The sequence below is a fragment of the Acanthochromis polyacanthus genome, chromosome 11 (assembly GCF_021347895.1).
Source record: "Acanthochromis polyacanthus isolate Apoly-LR-REF ecotype Palm Island chromosome 11, KAUST_Apoly_ChrSc, whole genome shotgun sequence".
In the NCBI taxonomy this organism is placed as follows: Eukaryota; Metazoa; Chordata; class Actinopteri; family Pomacentridae; genus Acanthochromis; species Acanthochromis polyacanthus.
In genome coordinates, this window is record NC_067123.1 from 34,402,661 (window position 1) to 34,421,254 (window position 18,594).

General features: G+C 40.4%; 2 protein-coding genes and 1 non-coding gene across 3 annotated transcripts; 2 read left to right on the top strand and 1 right to left on the bottom strand.

Moving 5' to 3' along the window:
- The first annotated feature begins 1,183 nt into the window (after window positions 1–1,183).
- pabpc1b (poly A binding protein, cytoplasmic 1 b) lies at window positions 1,184–10,195 on the top strand. Its single transcript, XM_022213249.2, has 14 exons — window positions 1,184–1,919; window positions 4,456–4,649; window positions 5,268–5,383; window positions 5,641–5,780; window positions 5,925–6,019; window positions 6,099–6,236; window positions 6,607–6,702; window positions 6,883–7,249; window positions 8,353–8,463; window positions 8,579–8,724; window positions 8,814–8,898; window positions 9,022–9,152; window positions 9,429–9,528; window positions 9,807–10,195. The coding sequence occupies exons 1-13, from the start codon at window positions 1,727–1,729 to the stop codon at window positions 9,519–9,521; spliced, it is 1,905 nt and encodes a 634-aa protein (XP_022068941.1). The 5' UTR covers window positions 1,184–1,726; the 3' UTR covers window positions 9,522–9,528; window positions 9,807–10,195.
- LOC127536297 (small nucleolar RNA SNORA5) lies at window positions 6,357–6,492 on the top strand. The gene has a single exon (XR_007945289.1). It is a non-coding gene; the product is annotated as a small nucleolar RNA SNORA5 (small nucleolar RNA).
- Window positions 10,196–10,908: 713 nt separating the features above from the next.
- Window positions 10,909–13,440, bottom strand: LOC110964549 (type-4 ice-structuring protein LS-12-like). Its single transcript, XM_022213360.2, has 4 exons — window positions 13,345–13,440; window positions 12,239–12,307; window positions 12,018–12,141; window positions 10,909–11,308 (listed from the first exon to the last, which is right to left on the bottom strand). The coding sequence occupies exons 2-4, from the start codon at window positions 12,285–12,287 to the stop codon at window positions 11,086–11,088; spliced, it is 396 nt and encodes a 131-aa protein (XP_022069052.1). The 5' UTR covers window positions 12,288–12,307; window positions 13,345–13,440; the 3' UTR covers window positions 10,909–11,085.
- Window positions 13,441–18,594: the final 5,154 nt, after the last annotated feature.

Here is an 18,594-nt window from a genome sequence, read left to right on the forward strand (position 1 = left end):
TTAAGTTAAAGTTCTTCAAAATCTTTCCAGTCTGACATATTTTAGGTTGGCTCCATGAGAATCACTCACCACTGAGGGTTCATCAGCTCTATTTACCATGTCAGCTGGTCACATGGAAACATCCGAGCAGTGATGTCTGCATGTTACCATGTTGAAGTGCAGAAATTAGGGTTGTCACATGTAATTAAAGTGGCTGTAGACTGAATGTCCTCAAGCACACAGCCAAGAACTGCCTTCACTGAACACAGCAGCGGTAAAATTAAAGCTATAACTTTAGATAATCTCTCAAATCTTGACCTCTAAGTGGGACACAACCTGATAAAATACTGTAGGTTGCTTCATAAAAATCTATGCTTTCATTACATCACTGGGCTCTTCTTGTGAAAACAAATTACAGCTGTCAAGTATGACACTAGAGACTGCAGTGTTCTGGATCGGTTGTACATGGACGCATGCTTTTCCCTGACAACACTGCCCTCTGCAGATGGTGAAGACTGAAGAGCCATGTGATGCATGCAGATGTTCCAGGAGACAGAAGATTGTCACTTCAAGCTTGATTGAGCAGCATTTTTCAGAGATCACTGTCACACTGCTAACCTTAAACTCAAGAAGAATCATCACATTATCCTATCTTTAACCATTAGGAGTGAGTGGATTAAGCCGTCTTTGGTTGTCACCCTGGTAGCAAGAGTCACATGTTTGAGGGCTGGACCCCACATTGCTGAACACTGATGCACTTAAAAGGATTTGTGTGTGATGTATTCCTGCATATCACAAGTTCTGAATGACCTCATACTTGGGAAGTGGGTGTTGTCATGTGGTACCCTTGGAGGATAATGTCATACTGGAGGTTAAGGAGTGATCAGCCTGTGGCATTTGAAATACTGGACCTACATAGCAGTTGGGATTTAGTGTGTAATTCTTGCTGACAAATACTGCATGTAGATCCAAACTGCTGCCATCCACTATGTATACAAGCCAGTCCTGCACAGCACCATTTAACAATGACGTATTGTTGTCAATACAATAAGTCAATTCCAGCCTCTAACAATACGTTTTGCATGATTGTATCATCATGCGTGCAGTTGTGGGCAACGCCCCTTTGTTGACTTTTTTTTCAAGGATACTAGAAGCTGATTGGTCCGTTTCGGTGACGCGCCCACCGGTATATAAACAGCCGCTTCCCGTCGCCTTCCTCCCCCTCAACCCGGCTGTCAGTGCTGTGTGAATGCGTGTGTGCTCCTGAGCTCGCTCGGCACACATTCTATAAAAAAATAAAAATACAAAAAAATTCAAAATATTAAAAAAACCAAAAAATCATTTTTTTTTCTTTTTGTAACAAGTCGGTGAAGCTGGAGTAAGACATTCGAGGACTGGACGGTAACGTACAAGAAGGGGCTGCCTAAAAAAAAATTTCGTCGACGTGTTACCGAATCAGAAGCGAGGCCAAGTAACGCTACTTTTGCTTTTTATCTCTGCGTGTCAAATTTGAAAGACAGTTTTAATTCAATTAGGAGTCGACTGTGTGTTATTTTAGCAAACTCATTATGTGTTGCTTTTCTTGAAAACACTCCAACTGACCAGACAACGGTTGTATCAGCATTCTGCCCTGAACTGACGCTAGTGACCGTTAGAGAACCGAGCATTTGAAAACTTTTTTCCGTTAGCTAAAACAAGCTTCGTCCGGTTACTCTGCTAGCCTCCACGGCCGACAAAAAAACAAAAGATGAACCCCAGCGCTCCCAGTTACCCCATGGCCTCACTGTACGTCGGGGATCTGCATCAAGATGTGACCGAAGCCATGCTGTACGAGAAATTCAGCCCAGCTGGAGCTATCCTCTCGATCCGGGTCTGCAGGGACATGATCACCCGGCGTTCCCTCGGATACGCCTATGTCAACTTCCAGCAGCCAGCGGACGGTAAGCAGTTAATTGAAACAACACACGCTACAAAAAATGGCTAGAAACGAGTGTCTGCTTTAAAATGACAAGAGAGCTAGCCCATTTCTTCTACACGTGACTGCGGCCGACATGTTGTCGGCAGGGTCTCCTCACTTGAACCTCCCAGCAGTGGCGTAGCAGCACAGCAGCGTGTCCGCCCTGCCCTGCCCTGCCCACCCTGGCCATGTAGCAGTGCGATGCTAGCTGCCAAGTGGATCCTCACTGCCCATTTTTTTTTATCTATTTTCTGTCAGGACAACACCCCAACTGTTAATCCCGACAGCCCTGACACAGCAGTTAAAGTAAACCTGCCTAGAATGTTTGCCAGCACAGGCTTAGATTTGTGTAGACCCCTCAGCACATACCACACACATCCATTTGTTCAAAAAGGCACAAATTGGTGCATAAAATTCACATGAGCGATCTATGTGCAGACAAACAAAACCAATACTCCCCAGTTTAATCATTTGAGCCTTATTCTGCATACAACAATATGTCAGTTCCTAGAAATGTTAACCCTATCTATGTAAGCACATATCTGCCCCCACAAAACATTTTCTGCATACCACTGATAAGAGTACAGGTCTGCATCTGTCTTCTTGGGTGTGTTTTTACTGAGATCTGCTCTGAAGTTTTTAAACTAATTCCCTATCATGGTGTGTCATGATATTTACTGATGTGTCATGATGGACATTTTTGGACACATCATAAGAAAATAGACCCTGTCACATCTGGAAAAATAAATGGGAAGGAGAGGATGAGACCGACAGAGAATGAGAAAGATGGATGGACTGACATCATGGCTATACTGTAAAAAATGCTTGTAAATTTTATGGTGAAAAGCAATCAATCAAACCATGACAGTAAAAATTGTAAAAATAACATTTTATTTTACAGTGTACACATTGAAAGGGCAACAGTCACAATTCAAAAAGCAAAAGACTGGATTAGATGGAGAGAAATGATCACCTATGCTGAATGGCATGGCACTTGAATGGCTGATTGATTGATTTATTGGCGTGTCGTTTGTTTTTCGCTATATTAAACAATTTCCATCCAACATCTACGTATGATTGGGGTAATCTGGGTAATTCTGTACATCCAGGTTACTCAGTTATTATTGCACAGTTCTGGTCCACTTCCAGTATTTTCGTTACCTTCTGAGGCACAACGTGGAATGATACTACTCAGTGAATCTGTCATAATAGAGCTGCAATGATTAGTTGGTTAATTAGTACATAATTGCTAATGAACTCTGTAAATAGTACAGGGCTCATTGATGATTTGCCTTTTTAAGAGAAAATGTCAAACGATACCGCTTCCATATTCCCAGATACAAATATTTGCGGGTTTCTGTCATCTTTTAATAATGAGCTATTTGATTGATAGAATACATCTCTTGCATGCTCCTGAACACATCATCAGTGATGTAACCTGGGGTCCTCGGGTGTTTCTGGTCTTTCAACATCGCACACCCTCACCTAGGCGACCCAGTCATGGTTGATCAGACATGGCTTGTGTTCAGGTGGCCTTTCCTGCCCCCCATGGATCTCCTCTCCTAATCCAGAGCCATCTCCAGGCTTTCTCTGATTCCTCTGTGATGTTCCTGATGGCTCTTCTCCTCTCCGCTCCGGTGATGCCCAGTGCACTCAAGGTTTTGTAGAGACCATCGCAAACCATCTCCATCCAACCTCGATGGGCATCCACTTAGCTTTCCGGCCCTGCTTGCAGCAATCGATGACCAGCTCTTCATATCTGGGCTTTCTCTCATGGGCCTCATCCAGATGGTCCTCCCACAGCACTGTCAGCTCCATCAGGATGATGTTCTTTGTTTCCTCTAAAACCAGGAGGATGTCTGGCCTCAGGGTGGTTGCAACAATGTGCTGTGGGAAACTGAACACTTCGTCGGTTTAGATGACATGGCAGCTTTTGTTCTAAAAGCTGTGGCGGCCTTTTTTTTCCCCTAACATTTTCTAGATCACTAGAAAACTATTAGTCTAGGATTAATCATCAAATGACTTAGTAACTAAAGTAAATGTGGTCAGGAATACTACAGCTAAAGTAAGATTACATTTAATTTATCTTTAGAACAAGGTTAGATACGTGAAGCTGTCATTACTGTTCAGTATTGACATTATTTAATGTTCTAATGCCTCTACTGTTTCAGTTATGTGGATGTAGTAGTGGTCAGAAGGACCCAGTTTGAAACTCTAGACCAGAGGTCTGCAACACTTACTGTCAAGCTGCTCTGTGGTAAAGAGCTAAAAGGAAGTTGGCATCAGCAGGACTAACGGATGTAAATATGCTTAAACCATGACTGTGCTGATTGTTGACCTTTCAAAATGACCTTAAGAAAAACCTGCAAATCCACTTTCACAACCAGAATTCTTCTCCAAGAATAACCCCAGCACCAGCTTATTCTGTCATCTGAGGACCCACAGAGCAGAATCCTCACCAATACATGAAATTTTAAATGTATTAAATAACTGTGATTTTCTCGTGTTCCTCCCCTCAGCCGAGCGTGCGCTGGACACCATGAACTTTGATGTGATCAAGGGCCGGCCTGTACGCATCATGTGGTCACAGCGCGATCCGTCACTGAGAAAAAGCGGCGTGGGAAACATCTTCATCAAGAATCTTGACAAGTCTATTGACAACAAGGCTCTTTATGACACCTTCTCTGCTTTTGGCAACATCCTGTCATGCAAGGTAAAGCGCTAGTGGCTTTCTCTCCTTTGTTGAATGTAACCTGAACAGAGGGGGGATGGTTTGCTGTAATTGTTGTGTGATTGTGTGCTCACTTTGCATGTGAGTGCTTTCCCACAGACGTCTGGAGTTGTGTCAGGCCTTCCCCCCCACTTCACAGATGTTTCACCCAATACTCACTTCTAACCAGAGTGTTTATATGATTAACAATGCATCATTGTTTGGATTTACACTTGCAGATGGCATAATTATTTGGAAATAAAAAAAAATTAAAATTAGGAAGAGGAATATGTGCCCTTAGCCTAACATTGAATTTATATCTAACTTAACATGCAAATTCTGAACAATAGATTCTGTTAATCAAAGAGACCAAACAAGTACATTCAAGGAAAATGGTGAGCAGAAATGCAATTTAGGTTTTTGACAATAGAAATCCCCCCCCCCCCCCCCAAAAAAAAAAAAAAATAACAAAAAACAGAAAAGTCACAGCAAAGTCAATTTCATTGTGTGAAATGATCCGAGTTGATATTTAGTCAGATCCAACAGGCAGTTCAGGTTTAATAAAGTGTAGCTGCATGTGTGTGTGTGGCTTAAAAGCAGCACGTTTCTTCTTTCTCCAAGGTGGTTTGTGACGAGAATGGCTCTAAAGGCTACGGCTTTGTGCATTTTGAGACTCAGGAAGCAGCTGAACGAGCCATTGAGAAAATGAATGGCATGCTGCTCAATGACCGAAAAGTGTAAGTGAATGTTTTAACTGGTTGTGAACTGTTTGGGTGCATACTAATGTGAAGCATGGGAGGGACAAGACTTCATTGTAGGGTTATTATTGCACCTGGTGTGATGGAGTTTAAAGGTTAGAGTTGCTGGGGATGTCTGAGTACAGTTCCAGTCGATGTGTGAATGGATTATTTGCGTAGCTCATTTCTAAGATTTAAAATATGTCTTAATGTTAGATTTATTATTTTTACATTTGTTAAATGTCATTCCAATGCAGATTTGTGGGTCGCTTCAAATCTCGCAAAGAGCGCGAGGCTGAGCTGGGTGCCCGAGCCAAAGAGTTTACAAATGTCTACATTAAAAACTTTGGTGAAGACATGGATGATGAGAAGCTGAGGGAACTCTTTAATAAATACGGTCAGTTTGGGCAACCGCATTTCCAAATAATTGCTTCTGTGCTGTTCGTAAACCGTGTCTGTGTTGACTACATGTAAATAAAAAAACAACACAAACCCACCTTGGAGCAAAATAGTACTTAAAGGTGATCTCTTTGTTGCTTAGGAAACGCCATGAGTATTCGGGTCATGACAGATGACAACGGAAAGTCTCGAGGCTTCGGGTTTGTCAGCTTCGAAAGGCACGAGGACGCCCAGAAGGTATATTTCTTTTGAACGCCAGGAAAAGCTTTCCGTATTCCCAGCCACAAAGCTGACTTTGTTTTCTTGACTGCTTCAGGCAGTGGATGAGATGAATGGGAAGGAGATGAACGGGAAGCTCATCTATGTCGGCCGAGCCCAGAAGAAGGTGGAGCGACAGACGGAGCTGAAGCGCAAATTCGAACAAATGAAACAAGACCGGATGACCCGTTACCAGGTCAGTTTCTGTCTTTGACATCGATTGATAACAACTTATATGAACAAAATGTTGCCTTATGATGCAAAAAATGTATTTTAAAGTAATGTTGTTCAAGTCTGTGTCTGAGGAAGTAAAGACTGCAGCTTTGTCAAATTCGGTGCTTCTTCTTTAGTAGGCTGCACTGGCCAAAACAGCTGCAACAGAGACTTAGTAGTTCATGGGCCCCACTTTCTTTATCATGGATCCTGGGGATAAATATGTACTGCAGACAAAAAACTAAAAAGATCTGTTCAGGGAGTGTTTTCAGTCCACTAGTGGTGGAGAATTCTAGCCTGATATGTAGCCTTTTGAAAAGAACACAGTTTTACTTTTGTGGAATTATTTTCAGGGTGTCAATTTGTATGTGAAGAACCTTGATGATGGAATTGATGACGAACGCCTGCGGAAGGAGTTCTCTCCATTCGGCACCATAACCAGTGCCAAGGTAGGAGCATAGTCTTTGATTTATCAGTGTTCTGCAATAAAGAGATGGCTGATGAAAAGCTTTTAGTAACTGGTACTAATGCTCTTCAGCTGAATACACCCTGAATTATAGGGTCAGTATTACTTGCATGTGTAGAATTAAATAGAATTTTAATGTCAAAGTTTTCTCTCCGTCTTTCAGGTGATGATGGAAGGTGGGCGCAGCAAAGGCTTTGGCTTTGTCTGCTTCTCATCCCCAGAGGAGGCCACCAAGGCTGTGACAGAAATGAATGGACGCATTGTAGCCACTAAGCCACTGTATGTGGCTCTGGCCCAGAGGAAGGAGGAGCGTCAAGCCCACCTGACCAACCAGTACATGCAGCGGATGGCCAGTGTGCGTGCAGTGCCAAATCCAGTCATCAACCCCTACCAGCCTGCCCCGCCCTCTGGCTACTTTATGGCAGCCATACCTCAGGCCCAGAACCGAGCTGCTTACTACCCAGCTGCTGGCCAGATGGCCCAGCTCCGTCCAAGCCCACGCTGGACCACACAAGGTGTCCGACCACAGCGTGAGTATTTGTCCTGTGTCACTGGGTCTCATTTTAAAAGCACATTAAGTTACAGTGAAACTAAACTATTTATCTATTGTATTGTACCGTACTTTCCGGACTATAAGCCGCAGCTTTTTTCTCACGCTTTGAGCCCTGCGGCTTATACAACGATGCGACTAATGTATAGATTTGTACGGGCGAGCTTCATGCCGTCAGTACCTTTAGCCTCGTCACATCAGAATGGAATTACCAAACAGGTCACAGTGGAACAATGAAACTGTTTGAATTAAGTCCAACGCACTCCCACTAAGTTCTTCAGATCAGTCATTTTGCACTTCATGTACACACCATCATCATGGAAAACACATGAAGAAATGCATATGATGCAGCTTTTAAGTTAAAGGCAATCGATCTACTTGTTGAAGAAGGAAATAGAGCTGCTGCACGTTAGCTTGGCATCAATGAATCAAAGGTGAGACGTTGGAGTCGACAGCGTGAACGGACTCAATGCATTTTACTGCCGTGTTACAGGTGCTGCTCGGAAATGAGCTTTTTTTAAATTAAACTATAAAATCTTTCTGTTTAAATATTACATGCTACAACGTGGACACCTGCAGCTTATAGACAAGTGCAGCTTATACAGCACCCTCCATAATGAATGGCACCCCTGGTTAAGATGTGTTCTTTAGCTTCTAATAAATTCTGTTTTTTTTTACTAAATATTATAGGACCACAATGAAAAAATAGGAAAATCCAACCTTTAATTCAAGTGCATTTATTCAGTGGGGGAAAAAAACACTCATTAAGAAATAATTTTTTGTGCACCACTGATGTTAATACTTTGTACCACCCCCTTTTGCCAACAAAACAGCGCCTAATCTTCTCCTATAATGCATGTTTCAACAATTTTCAGTGTGAGAGTTTGCTTCTGTAATTAAAATTGAATTTATTTTAAGATTTTCAATACATCTTAACCAGGGAAGCCAATAATTATGGAGGGCGCTGTATATGTACAATTTTTTTTTTCTTTTTAAATTGAGTGGATGCGGTTTATACTCGGATGCGCTGAATCGTCTGGAAATTACGGTACATTAAACTGTTGCGGTTTTGTGTGTTCATAGACTTCCAGAACATGCCAGGAGCCATGCGTCCTTCAGCACCACGCCCCCAGACCTTCAGTACGATGCGGCCAACCTCCCAAGTGCCCCGCATGATGTCCACCCAGCGTGTCGGTAAGTTATTTACACACAGTCAGTAGTCTTTCTGTTCAGCAAACACAGATTAGCTACGTAGGTGTCGTCTCTTTGTGCGTTTTGATGATTCTTCCTGTGCTGGCTCCTCTTGCAGCCGCTCAGACCATGGGCCCCCGCCCAGCCACCGCAGCTGCTGCAGCAGCCGCTCCCGTTCGTGGAGTACCTCAGTACAAGTACGCCGCAGGAGTCCGCAACACCCAGCAGCACATGACCGCTCAGCCACAAGTCGCCATGCAGCAGGTCGGAATGCACCTTTCTTTGTCAGGTGGCCGTTTCTGCCTCACATTTTTGATATGTGTTGAAAAAATGTCTTTGTTTCTTCCCCACAGCCTGCAGTTCATGTTCAGGGACAGGAGCCTCTGACCGCCTCCATGTTGGCCGCTGCTCCACCACAGGAACAGAAGCAGATGCTGGGTACGGTTTAGTCATAGCACCTTAACTCGTCTTTAGTTTCTCCATCCCACCTTTCATTATTTACGTTGTATCGTCCCAAGCCTTGGCAGGTGTTGATGACGTCCTGTTGTAAATCTTCTGTAGGTGAGCGCCTGTTTCCGCTGATCCAGAACATGCATCCCAGTCTGGCAGGCAAGATCACTGGCATGCTGCTGGAGATTGACAACTCAGAGCTGCTCCACATGCTGGAGTCACCGGAGTCTCTGCGCTCCAAGGTCACTATTTAAGTTTGTTCGTATCGACAGCTTCCTGTGGCTCATTCTCTGAAGAGTTCTCTGTGACTTTATATTAGAAATGAGTGCAGAGTGCTTTGTGGCCTTAATATAAATGTCACGGGAAAGCAGTTCCACCATCCATCGACAGTGGAAAATGACTTTGACTGAAAGTGTATTTTAGATGCAGGAAAAAGTGGATCTTGTGGAAGCAGAGCACTTTAGAAATCTCAACCGGACGTTGTGGTTTTGCTAACATTAATGGTCATTTCTCTTTAGGTGGATGAGGCGGTGGCTGTGCTGCAGGCTCATCAGGCCAAGGAGGCTGCTCAGAAGACAGTGACAAATTCAGCTGGTGTCCCAAGTGTCTGAACCCAAGGTACAGCTAGTTTTCCAGAGCTGCTGTAACGAGGCAGGACACTGCTGTCAGACGTTCTACACTGACCTCACCTCTTAGCTTATAAAATGTGCTAATTCACGCTCCGTATTCTCTGTATCTACGTAGTCTGAGATGTACCATAAAACTGGGGTTTGTTTTGAGGCCAAAGTGTTTGTTTTGCTTGCTGATGAAATGAAAGTTGTGAATGTTACTTACAAATTGTGTTGAAACGTGGGTGGAAAAAAATAACACTACTTGTATTTTTGCCGTTTTCACAGGAGTGAGGAACCTTGAGACCAGCTTCACCGACGGACAAAAGAATTTCACAGTGAAAAAGTTAAAAATACACAAAACAAAGTAAAAATAAGTCAAATAATATATTACAAAAAACAATGGAAACGAATCTCCTGCCAGATCTAAAATGATAAATAACAGGTCTGGTTTGCTGAATTAAAAAGAGAAAATCCACCAAAAAAAGAGAAAAAATGAAAATAAAAAACGATCCGTTTTGGAGGGATTTTAGAGAAGAATTCTGTGATTAAAATAAGATTGAAAGCATTCCTTTCTGCCATTTTATCCCTTTTAAATGTTTGAATGTTTGGGCTGTAGAAGCCTGTTGTGAAATTTCCCCTGACCTTTGCTTGCTTGAATAAAAGTTATAAAACAATTAGTATGTGTCTGTCGTTGGCTGTTAAAGAAACGAGGATCAGCCTGTTGTATAACCCCATAGCAACCTGATCGCATTTAAAGATATTTTCACAATGTGCTTTAACCCTCCTGTTGTCCTCGTTTATGGACACCAAAAAATATAATTTCCTTGTCTGAAAAAAATTTAAAAAAAATCCCCAAAATTTCTGAAATTTTGCAAAACCTTCAGGAAGAAAATTCCAATAATCACTTAAAAGTTCTATTTTTTTTTAAAAAAATCCCCAAATTTGGCAAGAAAATTCTTGTAAATATTTTCAAAAAGTGAGTAAAAATCTTCCAAAAAATCCTAAAAATATCTAAAGTGATTACATATAAATCAGTAAGACTTCTAATATTTTCTTTAAGATCATTCACATAAAAACCAACCAAAATCCAGCGAAATTCACTGGATTTTGGTTGGTTTTTATGTGAATGATCTTACGAAACATTTTTACCATTTCTTTTTTTTTGAACCAAAAAATGTTCAAAGACTTCTCAAAAATGCTGAAAATGTGAACAGCAGAAGTTTCACTATGAATTTTTTTTTTTTTTCCCCACATTTTCAAACTTGAAAATGAGTCAGTTTTGACCTGCAGGATGACACGAGGGTTAAGCATCTGTTTATTGACAACATTTATGGCAAACTGGTCAAACCAGCTATTACATTCCCACAAAATGACATGAACAATGAAGTTGCGTTCCATGTTTTTTATTATGCTTTATGGCAGAGATGTCAACGTAAACAAGCACTGAAACACATTTTAGGCTCCCGGAACTCAGGCCAGCCTTCAGACACAAGGAGCTCCGTTAACTCGGCCCACGACAGAAGATGGTGTTGCGGTGGCAAGTTCGAGTCTTTTGGAAGCTGATTTACTGGGTGAGGGCCTTGGCCTGCTCTTGCAACTTCTGGAGGATGGCTTCCATCTGCTTCTGGAGGTTCTCCACCACGGGCTGGGCCTGGGCCTGGATGTTCTCCATCATGGGCTGGGCCTGGGCCTGGATGTTTTCCATCACGGGCTGGGCCTGGGCCTGGAGGTTGGTGACAGTCTCCCTCAGCTTAGCGGTCAGGGGCTCCAGCTGGGTCCTGATGTTACTGAGGGGAAGAATAGGATAAATGAGAAACCTGTCTGACCTGCATGTTGCAACGCAGGCTCTGTTAGTATTGTGTAATATACTGCTGAATTCTGGTGGTAAAGGCAAGTAAAAAGGGGCTGTTTCACAACTAACAACCCAATTCACTGCAACAGAGCTCCTCCACTAACTTATGTACTGAAAAGTTGAGGAAATCAGATGTAAAAGTAGCAACACTGTGATGTGAATGTACAGTATCACTTCAGAAAAGATCATTCATAAACTAGTGCAATAATATAATAGTTGGATTATGTTCATTTAGTCATTTCTTCCTATAGAATAATGTTCTACAATGATGTAATGTTAATTATTGTTACTAATGTGTATGCACATGGTATTTAAATACGGTAGTTGGTAAAGTTAACTTCATATCCTGCTTGCTAGTTGTTCTACTAATACAGTAACAGATTAGTAAATCATGCTTTATTACAATCTTAAACTGAAATCCAGCATAATAAATAAGCAGAATGAGCTACATTCCACTCTGTGTTTACTTTAATGATTGTGAAAACCTAAGTTTTCTTCATCGGATGCGCTTTACAGAACAAGTCACAGCTTGTCGCTCGTTATCTAAGAGTGAACAAGGTCCGGTGTGGTCATCAGTAAGATCTTTATCATCCTGAACTCGAGTCCAAAGTGAGTCTCCAGGTGTCAGGGTTTTTTCTACTCACTCGGCATGGTTGGCAACGTCTTGGTGATTCATGAGCTCAGTCATTTTTGCAGTCATTGTGTTCTTCACTTCCTCAAAGTACGTAGTGAGCTTCTCAAGATCGGAAGCATCCTGAGCAAAGCTTCCTGTAGGTTTCCAAAAGAAGTAAAAAGTTGTAATAAAAACAAAACTTGTATTCCCACAGCTGTGTTTTTAATAATGTATCTGTCATTTTGGTCATACCTTGTGCCAGAGCGAGCACGACGACGGCGGCGATGAGGGAGAATTTCATGACTGCTGACTGGATAAGACCTACAAAACAAGCATTATTTTATTATGTTTGATGGTTAAATTGTCTTAAAATGCATCTTCATGTTTAATTTTGTATTTAATCTCTAAATTGCTTGCTCTAAATGTACCTATGAAGATGCTTTATGAGGCTGTTCTGAAGTTGTGTATCGGAAAGTCCTCTATTGCTCAATCTGATGAGATAAAACTTTCTAGGAATCTCAGGTTGGGTTGTTGTGACATGGTAATAAAATAGATATTATTAGTCATGAACTTTATCTGACTTTAGTGCTTCTTGAATAGCTCAGTACTGCGAGCCTTTGCAGTTGTTTGTCACAAATAAACTGAAGAATGAACCTTAAACAAGGTAAAACAGATGGTGATTCTTTCATTGCTTTGCTTTTTACATTTAAATGTTTTACCATCAGTGTAAATCTTGTGAATTTGATCAGAATTAGAAAAAGATGTGTTATAATTTACCCGAACAAAAAGGGAAATGAAGCACCTCATTGCTTTTTTCCACTCATTCTCGTATATTTTCAGTCAGATTTAATTGGCTTTGTAAAAACATATCAGATAAAACTTGAAATAAATCACAGTTTAAAGTCAACAGCCCTAGGATAAATACAACTGAACATTCTATTACATATTTTAAGGCTTTTTTTCTTCAAATTGTCTCCTTTATGTTTACTTAAAATCCAGTCTTTCCTGCTCTGCTGCTACATTACAGTTCTCTAGTAAATGTTCATGGGTTGTAGCTGTAGAATACATGAAGAATTTTGTCATTAGCGATGTTTGAATTCAATGTTCTGCTACTATCAACATCTCAGCTCTCATTTACAGATTCATTTTGCCATCTTTCAGAGACTACAAGACACAGTTGTAACCTCTGGAAAAGTCAAATTACTTCAATCTTCAGTAAGACGTTTTTATCCAAGTATTCATTTCCAAAATCAAGAGTTAACTATATTAACTATCAGTTAATTTTCAAAGAAGAAAAAAGAAAATGTGCCTCTCAGTGCATTAGATGCATTCTAAGCCCGTAAGAAAATCAGACTCACCTGTACCGCAGGAGAATTTGGACCGGATGGTGCCTTCGTCCAGGTTTCTCACACTTTTTATAGTCCAGCAGCCCCACGAGAACGTGAATCTGACTGGATGAGATAAAGACACAAAGCATGATTGGATGTTTGTGCCTGACCTGTGCCTGCTGTTCCATGTGTCACCTGAGCAAACTGAACCAAAGTCCAACAGTCCCTCTGCTGACTGTCCAACATGAGCATCTTATCATTTAGGTTAAATAATACATCTAATCGGCAGTAATAGCATGAGGACAGCAACAGTGAGGCCACGCTGGGAGAACTTTTGATACCGTCAGCTTCAGCAGATATGATAACAGATAACTGATAGTTTCATTTCACATTTCTCTGTACCGTTGACGTTGCTGCACTTTGTAGCTTTTGGGTCTATCTTGGGTTAATTACGGTTTATTATCATCATGAGGTTTTACGTAAAGAGTGTTTGTGCTCTTGTTTGACCTTCATCAACATCTGTCTGTCCTGTTGTTGTAAATTCCCAGCTGAGTTTTGGTTAAAAGATTGCTTCACTGATGAGTCAGTGCTGTTTGTGCGTACTTTATCACTGGGTGTATTTGTGTTCCATACAATCTGTGGAACATTAAGTTCTCTCAGTGAAAATAAATCACTATACATCTCAAGAGCACCTGAATGGATTTAGAGGTTAAACTTCATGCAAATGTAATCAGTCAAATGGGTCAATATATAAACTTTTGAAGTCCATGGGATATATCTTGCAGATATTTTTTATTAAAAGTAAAAAAAATTATGTTTTTTATGTTTAATATGATCATGTCTTCACAAATTTCATAGTTATTTATAATGGAAAGAATAATTTATTAGTGGAAAAAAATGACTGGATGTCACTAAAATATCAACTAAATAGCCGTCCAAATTTAATAACAACCACCTTCTAATGAGCTAAATAATAATAAAATGAGCTCATTCAGAAATGGTTTTGATTCTGTTCTTTTTACTAAGTTGAGATAATCATGACAGATATTTCTTTTTTGGCAATATATCAAATTTTATATGTAAAATAAATTATATCTGTGTCCGAGAAATCACTTTCAGCTAAGTTCCCCGTTACAAAAACTCCTCTCAAGGAAGTGTGTTAATTCCAGATCACATGACCTGCTCCACATGATGTCATTTCCTCCTGAAGAAAAGACTGCCAAGACTCCAAGGCTTTCTGACTTATTTTATATAAAGTAGTGTGTGAGTCAAGTGTGGGTTTATGGCATGTCAACAGGTTTACTACAATATTTGTACATTTAATATTTGGAAGAATCTTAGTGTAAAAATGCCATTCGGTGTTCGGTTGTAGGCGGCCATGTTGGTTTTAGGCCTGAAAACAGTAAAAATGTCAACTATGGTACAAAAGGTCATGCAGTCATATATTGACCCAAATATGAATGACAGTTGACATTTAGGATTGTTTTGTGAACTCGTCAGATCAACATTTCAAATTACTTTTATTCATGCGTCCATGCAGATTCTCAGTCATCTCGGTCACAGCTATCAGTTATATGGCTTATGGCCCAATAAAGACCCAAGACTGACCTGCCAGGAGGTGTGAATACTTGTGAAACTGCCAGGTAAGAAATGACTCAGGGTGAAGTAATGGTGATGAAACTTTCTAATCTGAAGAGTAGACAAATGATTAAAGAGATATTAAAGGAGGAGGGGCTCTGCAACAACACTTATCAGGTGCTTATTATGTAGTCTTGAGATATCTTCCCATTAGCCATGTGAGAAGGTTTGGACACGCCTTCTAATTTAATGGTTTTTCTTTATTTTCATGACTATTTTCATTGTAGATTCTCATTGAAGGCGTCAAAAATATGAGTAAATACAGCTGTAATTGTGTAGTAAACAAAAAAAGTGTGACATGCTTCATATTTTAGATTAATCAAAATAACCACCCTTTGCTTTGATTACTGCTTTACACACTCTTGGGATTCTCTGGATGAGCTTCATGAGGGAGTCACCTGAAATGGTTTCCACATCACAAGTGTGCCTTGTCAAGGTTAATATGTGGAATTTCTTGCCTTCTTAATGGGGTTGGGACCATCAAATGGCAAATGAGATGGTTTGGGATGAGATGGACCGCAGAGTGAAGGCTCAGCATCTCTGGGAATTCCTTCAAGACTGCTGGAGAACCAAAGCAAAGGGTGGCTATTTTGAAGAATCTAAAATATAAAACACTTACTTCACACTTTTTTGTTTACTACATAATTCCATATGGGTTCGATCATAGTTTTGATGCATTCAGTGAGAATCTACAATATAAATATAAATGTAAATAGTCATGAAAACAAAGAAAAACCATTTAATGAGAAGGTGTGTTCAAACTTTTGACTGGTAGTGTACATAAATGGGAGTCCCCATTGGTCAGTTAGAACTGAAGAAGCCTCTTGGAAAAGAGGTGAAATGTCTTCAAGAAACAAAAAGAAAAGCGCAGCTGCCTTCTCAAGCTCTCTTAATTAGGCACCAAATGCTAGGTTGTCCTCTCTAGATTGACCAACCCTGCATAATGAAATTACAATGTGCAAAAAAACATTTTTTCAGGGGAAAACACAAGTTATTTAGTTCATTTTTGGAGGGACAGCACACAAATAAAAGTAACTACACTAGACTTAGCAAGAAGCTGTTTTGCATTTGTTGTCCCTGTTGATCACAAAGATCTAAATACAGTGCATAAAAGAATACAAAAGTCCATCAGTGTGAGATAATAAGTACAATCAGCCAACAAAATGAATAAAAGGTTATCACAGGTGGTGATAGTTCTGTGCTGATGTCAGCCAGGTGTTGAGGCTGGCTGTAAACACCGAAAAGCTTCCTGAACCTTTAATATCTGTGAAGAATTACTCAAACCTTTTCGCTGCTTTAACTGATATCAGCCAAAAGCAGTGAACTTTAAATGTGTAATTTTTCAGAAAAGGCCTCATTTAGCTGCTCTTTGGAACGCAGCTTTCTGTATGACACTCACTGATGTGGATGTAAACTTCTACCTTTGGTTTACATGCAACAGGCTGTTTTTTGCTTCCCCTCTATCTTAATGGTTGCTGTAAAGTAATTATTCCTCAACTGCACCCCACCCAGGTTAGTAATAAATAACTCAATGCATATGTCTGAATGGTATTAAGTGCTCAGGCAGCATAAACAACATGAGCTGTTTAATAAACGGTGAGCAACAAGCCTCCGAATCTCTCTTCATCTGGTGGGAAAAAGTCCTGGACTGGAGATTTGAAAATTTAATTTTGACTCTAAAAGGTTTAAACAGAAGCAGATGTGGGAACGTGGACTGTGTTTGCAGTCTGAGATTATTCTCCGTGTTCGGTGACTGGCCCAGACTCCCCCGGTGGAAATGATCTGTGTTGTTTATGTCCTTCAGACCCATCCCCTCAGAAGGACTACAGATGTGGAAGCGTCTCCTCTGTGGTATGTCAGGCATGTGGGGATGCCTCGACAGGAACACTCAGAAATCTAGCAGGAAGAGGTGGTAAAGAGAGTAAGCTAAGAAATGTGACACTTGTTTGCGAAACATACTTTTACTGTAAAAAATGTCAGAAAGAAAAAACAACAATGCTGCTTTTAAAAAAGCTTCATACCAAGATGTGTTTGAGCGCCTGAACCTCTTTTTCATCCAAAAACAGAATATTTGCACTAAGGGCTTATAGTTCAGTGTCAAACAAGTCATAATATATTCATTAAAAGCAGAAGTAAGTCCTGAAATAAACATTTTCTCTTGGGAAAGTGCAGAAAGTGATATTTGAATGTGTAAGCACCGTTTTAAAGTTTAGCAGTGGAACTATTTAAACAGTTTCATACAATCTTCATATAATCATATATGAAGATGTAAGAGAGGTGCTGTTTATTTTGATTTCTTTTGGTTGGATGATCATGAAAAACTAGAGTTATGTTTTAGAAGAGGATTTGTTTTCATGGCAGAATTTCTTTGCCAGGCCTGGGATAAAAGGCAACATATTTTGTTCAAGGATTGAGCAGCAGAATATTGTGTTGTTTTGGATGTATTCTGCTGCAATGCTGGTATATTGGTGTCTTGTAAACCCATGAGGGTTCGGCACACTTTTGTGCATGACACGAAAATAAAGAAAATCAATCAATCAGTCATATAGTTTTCAGCACCATATGGTATTTTTATTCAGCAATTTCATTAATAAATCAAATGGTTTTATTTATGGATGTCCGATATCTGAAGAGCAACATCAGTGTCCAAACGTCAGAGGAAGTGGGCATAATCCAGCGAGTTGCATAGCTGAGGTCATTAACTCATGTCCTGAAACGAGAGCACGCCCTCCAGTGAGCCAAACACTCATTACAATTATGATATATGACTTTGTTGTTTAGTCTTTCTGTTTTCTGTGCACTCTGTAGTTAACAGTTTTTCTTTTTCTTGGCCTCTGTGAGATTTTCACCGTCTCACTCTCTCACTCTGCTCTAATTTGTCTAAAATGTGTTTTTTAGTAGAAACAGATGAGGTGCTGGTTTTACTAAAATGCAGATTCTGCTTGAAAAAAAGATGTATTCAAATGTTCCCTTGTTCCTCCTGGACCTCCCTGGCCTTATCCCAGACCACAGAAAGAATGAAAAATTACACAAGACCCAGAGAGTCCTAAAAACATTTGGAGTGCACAAGAGGAGGTCTCATTTCCTCTTCAGGTCTTTGTTCTGCTCCGTGTTGGTGGTCCAGCGGCTCAGACTCAAACCCAGGTACTTGAAACTTGCACTGTTTTACTGTTTCAAAGAGGGATCATCCTTACTTTTCCTCCCTCTTATCGAGTAAACTGAGCTACTCGGCATCCAACTTTTAATCACATGCTTCAGGCAGCAGAGCTGGAGCTGTAAACCCACACTCAAGTTGTTCTCTGTTGGTGCCAGAGGGGAACAGAGGAGGCTCAGATTTCTTGGCTTGATATTTCCCTGACTCTCCACTGCTGCCTTCAGGTCCTGCTGAAAAAGTTAGAAAAAAATCATATCCTGTACAGCAGAAAGTCTTTTCTGATGGCCAACAAATCAAGAGGCTCAGCAAATCTGTTTAAAATGAAAAAAAAAAACATGGGGATTGCTCTGGATTCTGATAGAACCTCTAAAGAAATGGAATTTGCTCATTTTTTTTTCGATATTTGAGTATTTGATATTGATATTGATATTGATATTTGACAGAGAGAAAGAGAGAGAAATTTGTTTATTTATTTTATTTTTTTGCTC

Excerpts from the sequence above, each read along its gene's own strand:
- LOC110964549 (XM_022213360.2), bottom strand. The coding sequence starts at position 12,287 with ATGAAATTCTCCCTCATCGCCGCCGTCGTCGTGCTCGCTCTGGCACAA. Across the intron at positions 12,142-12,238 it reads CGTGCTCGCTCTGGCACAAG|GAAGCTTTGCTCAGGATGCT; the intron begins GTATGACCAAAA and ends GGAAACCTACAG. Across the intron at positions 11,309-12,017 it reads GACGTTGCCAACCATGCCGA|TAACATCAGGACCCAGCTGG; the intron begins GTGAGTAGAAAA and ends TCTTCCCCTCAG.
- pabpc1b (XM_022213249.2), top strand. The coding sequence starts at position 1,727 with ATGAACCCCAGCGCTCCCAGTTACCCCATGGCCTCACTGTACGTCGGG. Across the intron at positions 6,237-6,606 it reads ACCGGATGACCCGTTACCAG|GGTGTCAATTTGTATGTGAA; the intron begins GTCAGTTTCTGT and ends AATTATTTTCAG. Across the intron at positions 7,250-8,352 it reads ACAAGGTGTCCGACCACAGC|ACTTCCAGAACATGCCAGGA; the intron begins GTGAGTATTTGT and ends GTGTGTTCATAG.